We start from the raw sequence: 6067 nt of genomic DNA, 5'->3' as shown, positions 1-6067 counted from the left end.
AAATTTTTTAATTTTTTAATCAAATTGAGCATTACTCACTTCTATTTCTAACAAAATGTTACAGAGGAAAAATCAATTTTAGTTTAATTATACATAATTTTTCCACATTTAATAAATAAGACTAGTTGTCATTATTCTCTTATCAAATAAATATAATTATTTATATATATGTAAAAAGTAAAGTTAAAATAATAATAAAATAATTATAAAAATAAACTAAAATCAAATTCATTTATATAATAACACAAAAATTTATATGATCACACAACATCAAAAATATCTAACACTTGATGTTTTTCTTGAAAAATAAGTAGGCACACTCAACACAAACAAAACACCGTTAACCGCTGTTAATTAGAGGGTTAGTGAAACAGGAGAAAAATGTGAAACAAAAGAAAAGAGAAATGACGGAGAAAAACGGAAAGTGATGGTCCCCACAGTTCCTGTTCCAAAACAATGAAACATCGATATTCGGTTCAAATCAAAGAAGGGAAACACTCCAATTTACCGCCTTTAACAAACTTTGAGAAGCCTTTCACCGATTAGGCTTTGCCTTTCCATTTTTGGTAAATGGATTCCACCATCTCCTTCATTTCGTTTCATTTAAGATTTAACTCCTTGTTTTTTTCTTTTCCCTCTTCATTTTCACAACTTTCCCTGAAAAACTAGAGATAAAATCAATCATGGCTCGAGGGAAGATCCAGATCAAGCTGATAGAGAACTCGACCAACAGGCAAGTCACGTATTCGAAGAGAAGAAACGGTCTTTTCAAGAAAGCTAATGAACTTACAGTTCTTTGCGATGCTAGAGTTTCGATCATCATGTTTTCCACTACTGGTAAACTCCATGAGTTTATCAGCCCTTCCACCACGTAAAGCTCCTTCTCTTAAACCCTAGATTTCTTTTTTTTTTTTTGAAGCTTAAACTATATTTCATAGAAAAAAAAAACAGAGCTTATTTGTTTCTCTTTCTTCTAATAGAACGAAGCAAGTAATTGATCAGTACCAGAAATCCTTGGGGATCGATATCTGGAACACCCACTATGAGGTCTTTCTCTCTCTCTCTCTCCCTCTCTCTCTCTCTCTCTTTCCTTTTTGTTTATTTTTTGTTTGATTTTCATTAAAACGCCATAAATCTCTGTTTTGATTTTCATTAAAGCGCGGTAAATCTCTGTTTTATATTGAATTTTTGGGGTTTTTTTTTATATGTAGAAAATGCAAGAGCAGTTGAAGCAGCTGAAAGAGGTTAACAGGAACCTGCGCAAAGAGATTAGGTAAAAAATAATAAATTATTTATTTTTATGAAATTCCATTATAAATATATTTATATATGATGGAATCAATGTTAGGAGAAGGATGGGCGACTGTTTGAATGATTTGAGCATTGAAGATCTTGGTGCTTTGGAACAAGAGATGGAGAGCTCTGTCACTCTTATTCGTGATAGAAAGGTTTGGGCTTTTTTTTAACCAAATTAAGGAATTTTTCAACTAGGTTTTTCTTTCTTTAATCTTCCTTATTTGGCATTTTCTAAGTTAGTTTTTTAACTCTTTTTCTCTTTTTTTTGTCAAAAAGAAAAAATGGTTAGATTTTTTTTTCTTTACTAAGTTCATATCTCAAGATTTTTTCCTTTTCATTTGCTCTCTAAAAATTACATATCAGAGAGCTATAAAAAGAAGAAGCTAGTCTAGAAGATATATACACACAGCGTTTTTATTGAAATAAATTAAAAAAATTATATACTGAAATAGTTTATCAGTTAAAATATTTACGAAAATCGTATGTATTTTTGGTGGCATTTATTTGACAGCCGCATCTATTTTTTTATATTAATTTTTTATATAAAATATTATTATTTTATTTTTATTAAAACTATTTAAATTTATATACATATAAAATGTAATTAAAATACGGGTAAAAAGTATTTGAAACAGGTCACGCTTTGTCGGATAGTAGCGACTGCTGGTCCCACACATCTACTGTCATTTTTGTTATTAGTTAGTATTTATAAATTGTTTAAGTTTAGTGTTTATGGTCTTGGGTTAATATTTTGTTTGAATGTAAATTTTTTTATTTTTATAATTATTTTAAAATTAATTTGTTAGTAATTTAAGATTATGATATAAATTGTTGTGTTTAGTTTAACATTTGGTGAGTTTTAGTAATGTAAAATTATTTTGTTAGTAATTTATTATAAATTGTTGTGTTTTGTGAATTTTTAGTAATGTCAATTTTTAAAAAATAATTTTATAGTTATTTTATTAGTAGTTTATGATCAGGTTATAAATTGTTAGTGTTTTGTGTTTTGTTATAGTAATTTATTTTGTTAATAATTTATGAGATTAGGTTACAAATTGTTAGTGTTTAGTATAGGATTTTGTGATTTTTAGTAATGTAATTTAAAAAAATAATTTTATAGTTATTTTGTTAGTAATTTATGGTTAGGTTATATAAATTGTTAGTGTTTAGTTATGTGTTTTGTGATTTTTAGTAATGTATTTTTAAAAAAATAATTTTATAGTTATTTTGTTAGTAATTTATGATTAGGTTATATAAATTGTTAGTGTTTAGGTTATATATATATAGGAAAATAAAGCACCAACTGCTACCAGAGACTCTACAATCACGTCTATCTAACAGGCTCAACTAGTCGTGCCTATCAGATAGGCTCAACCAGTCGCCCCTACTAGATAGGCGCCACCTACTCCTATACCATTTTCGTATCTCTACACAGGTTATATATTGATCCGGGAAAAATATTTTATTATAAAAAACAAAAATAATAATATTTAATTTAAAAATATATATATATATCTTAGTATAAAAAAAGGAGTTGCGCCTATTAGATAGGCGCGAATAAAAAAAAAATACTATTTTTATAAATAATCTGAATAACAAACTATTTCAATATATAATTTTTTTAAAATTTATTTTAGTAAAAACTCTACACACACAAAAATATATATGACAAAGAATTTGATCACCATCAACAGAGGTTTTAGAAGGGTAACAAATTCTTATTTTCATTTATGATATTAAAAATTTCATATATGGATCATCATTTCATATATTGTTCTTATTCTTTACTTGAATTTAGAAAGAAACGTTTGCATGAAAAAAAAAGACTTGAATGGAATTCCTTTTTCATCAGAATCTAAATTTTTATGTTTATAATGTATGACAGTATCGTGTTCTCTCCAACCAGATCGATACTTCCAGGAAAAAGGTAATTGTATATATAAAATATGTGCGGTGATAAATATTTGTATATTTCAATTTAAATATTCTAAATCATTTGAATTTAACATAATATATAAAGTTGCTCCATCTCTTTGTTGCCTGAAGGTGAGGAATGTGGAAGAGATACACAAAAATCTCTTACATGAACTGGTAAGCACCTCCTTATTAATCCTTAAATTAATTAGAAGCCATTTGGAACCATTGTTTTTATATGTTAAATTTTGTTGATTCAAGGAATCCCTGAAAGAAGATCCATATGGATTAGTTGATAATGGAGGGGATTATGATACCCTGATCGGGTATCAAAATGGAGGTCCTCGTATATTTGCTTTACGCCTGCAGCCAAACCATCCTAGCCTTCACAGTGGCGGAGGCTCCGATCTCACCACCTATCCCTTGCTTGATTAAAATATCTATCTCGTGATGATTTCCGTATCCATAAGCTAAGTTCATGCTGTTAATCATATAATATTGCTGTGAAAGCAAAATTGGTGTGTACTGTTACTTTTACTTTAAAAATTATCGTCACTTCTATTATGTGCCTATGTTGTATCGTATCTGTTGGAGATTATGTATTTGATGATGATGGAACATTTTCCTGTTCGTCCTTTTCTAAATTTCTGTATTTAAATCTTATGTTAAAGATATATTTGGATATGTGTATGCTTTGAATTGTTGGATAATTTTTCTATTTCTTTTGGCCTATGCTGTGATAGTTGCACGTAACCTTAATATACTCGATCCTGTTGTATAGCTCTAGCTAGTCTTTCCCATTCAATTAAAAGGGAACAATGACAGAGCATTTCAAATTAGTAATTTGCTTTTTTAATTGACCAATTGGTCCCTTTAGATTGGATGAAATGAAATATTGGGTGAATAATATTCACTTTGACTGATTTCTTGTTTGGAAGATTTGAGGCAGTGCAATTAAACATTCTCACCATACTGCCACTGGAGCCACAGCTATTAGTGGAGAGAAAGCTGAAATCAATTTCTTTATAACCCTATAGAAACTAAAAGTCTTATTAGATATTATTATATAATTTTATATAACAATCTAATAAATATATAAATTTAATTATTATTTAATATAAAATTATTTAAACGTATTTAAATTTTATTGTATATGATTTTAATATTTTAATTATCATTTTATTAAAATACATTTTTATTTTATATTATATTATTTAATATAAGTATAAATAGAAATAGAAATTTTATTATTTATTTTATTATAAATACATTGTAAACTAATGTCTATAATGGTAATTTTTATTCTCATCTCATCGGTACAACTACGTTTGAATTTAAATACACACTCATCGTTATTTTTAATCTCACCGCTACAGTATCCATCCAAACTAAGGCAAAAGTTTGAACCTAATCATGGCTAAGCCACCTGGCTTGGCTTAAAAGCCTGTCCAAAAATTGAATGGATTTGAACAATAATATAGGCCCAAAAATGAGTTTTGATAAAAAAAAACAAGACCTATTTTTATTGAATGGGTTGGGCCTCGTTTATGCTTTTTTTTCTTGGATTTGATTTGACTTGAATTTGTAAAAAGAAAAATTACTGTTTTTTGTTGTTATTTTCACTATTTTTACTGCTGTTTTCTCACTGTTTTAGTGTCATTTCGCTATTATATTGCTAGTATTTTGTTGTTATTATTTAGATATCGTATAACTCTTGTTTTATTATTAATTTTGTTACTATTTTAGAGGTGTTTACTTGCCAAGTTGCACTTATATTAGTGTCATTTAAGTGAATAAATTTTTAACTTATTTTCAATTTATTAGGAAATGTTTATTTTAATGTATTTAATGTATTATATTTTTAAATTTATTTTTATATAAAATAATAATATAAAAAATTTAATACAAACTAACTGAGCTCAAATTTTAATATTTTTATTCAGACTCAATTTAAATAAAATTATAAATCTATTTTTAACTAAAATTCTATTGGACTTGTCCTCGGTTTGATGCAACACTAATTAATGCAATGGAGTCAAGCCATGAAGCTATACATAGCTAGTAATTAGCCTTAGCTGATCTCATTTAAGGCAAACGGTTGACCTTAGGTTTTCTAAATCGATCTTTAATGCACCCAACGGTGTAAGTTCTGCATACAAACAACCCTTGGAGATGCAAATGTCGTTATTTCAAATCATCAATAAAATAAATTACATGTACAAATCTAGTTGATATATTGAAATTTATAAATTTTATTTAAATAAACTGAAATTTATAGGATCCCGAAATAATGCAAAACAATGTAGTCTTACAGACACTGTAGCGCCAAGAGGTGACTTCGTGGCTCTCCATATGAATCTAATGCGGGGCTTTGTTATATAGAATGCAACACCAAGAGGTGGGGTCGTGGTGCCTTGAGTACATTCGAAACCTTTCTGCATTACCGCGTTGCGCTGCTATTATACAAAGTCACGACACCCTAAGCCACCAAAAACCCTAATCTTTGATATCGGTTTCTTTTCCAATATATATATATATATATAACATGCAACCACCATGAAATATTTAAACCATTTATCTAAATTTATTCGGTCATTTATTTGCATTAAACAAATGTTATATGTTCATACAATCTATATTGTCATAAATTTCTAATATGTAACTTTTACATATTTATTCTAATTTTAATTAACTTTTCATAAATTAGAAATTAATTACTTAAGTATTTACACATATTCAACACAATTGAAACTTAATTGACAACATATAATTATTTTTAGCTTAAAATATATTTTAAATTTTTGTACTCTTTTTATATTTAAAATTTAGTCTTCCTACTTTTAATTTTAAGAATTTA

At 27.3% G+C, this 6067-nt stretch overlaps 1 protein-coding gene across 1 annotated transcript; it reads left to right on the top strand.

The window, feature by feature from the left end:
* The first annotated feature begins 478 nt into the window (after positions 1-478).
* On the top strand, positions 479-3920 carry LOC108451817 (floral homeotic protein PMADS 1). The gene is made up of 7 exons (XM_017749508.2): positions 479-871; positions 981-1047; positions 1212-1273; positions 1349-1448; positions 3182-3223; positions 3343-3387; positions 3472-3920. Exons 1-7 carry the CDS (start codon positions 684-686, stop codon positions 3643-3645), a joined length of 678 nt encoding a protein of 225 aa, XP_017604997.1. The 5' UTR covers positions 479-683; the 3' UTR covers positions 3646-3920.
* Positions 3921-6067: the final 2147 nt, after the last annotated feature.

The sequence above is a fragment of the Gossypium arboreum genome, chromosome 5 (assembly GCF_025698485.1).
Source record: "Gossypium arboreum isolate Shixiya-1 chromosome 5, ASM2569848v2, whole genome shotgun sequence".
Lineage (NCBI taxonomy): Eukaryota > Viridiplantae > Streptophyta > Magnoliopsida > Malvales > Malvaceae > Gossypium > Gossypium arboreum.
This window is presented reverse-complemented; position numbering and strand designations above follow the sequence as displayed.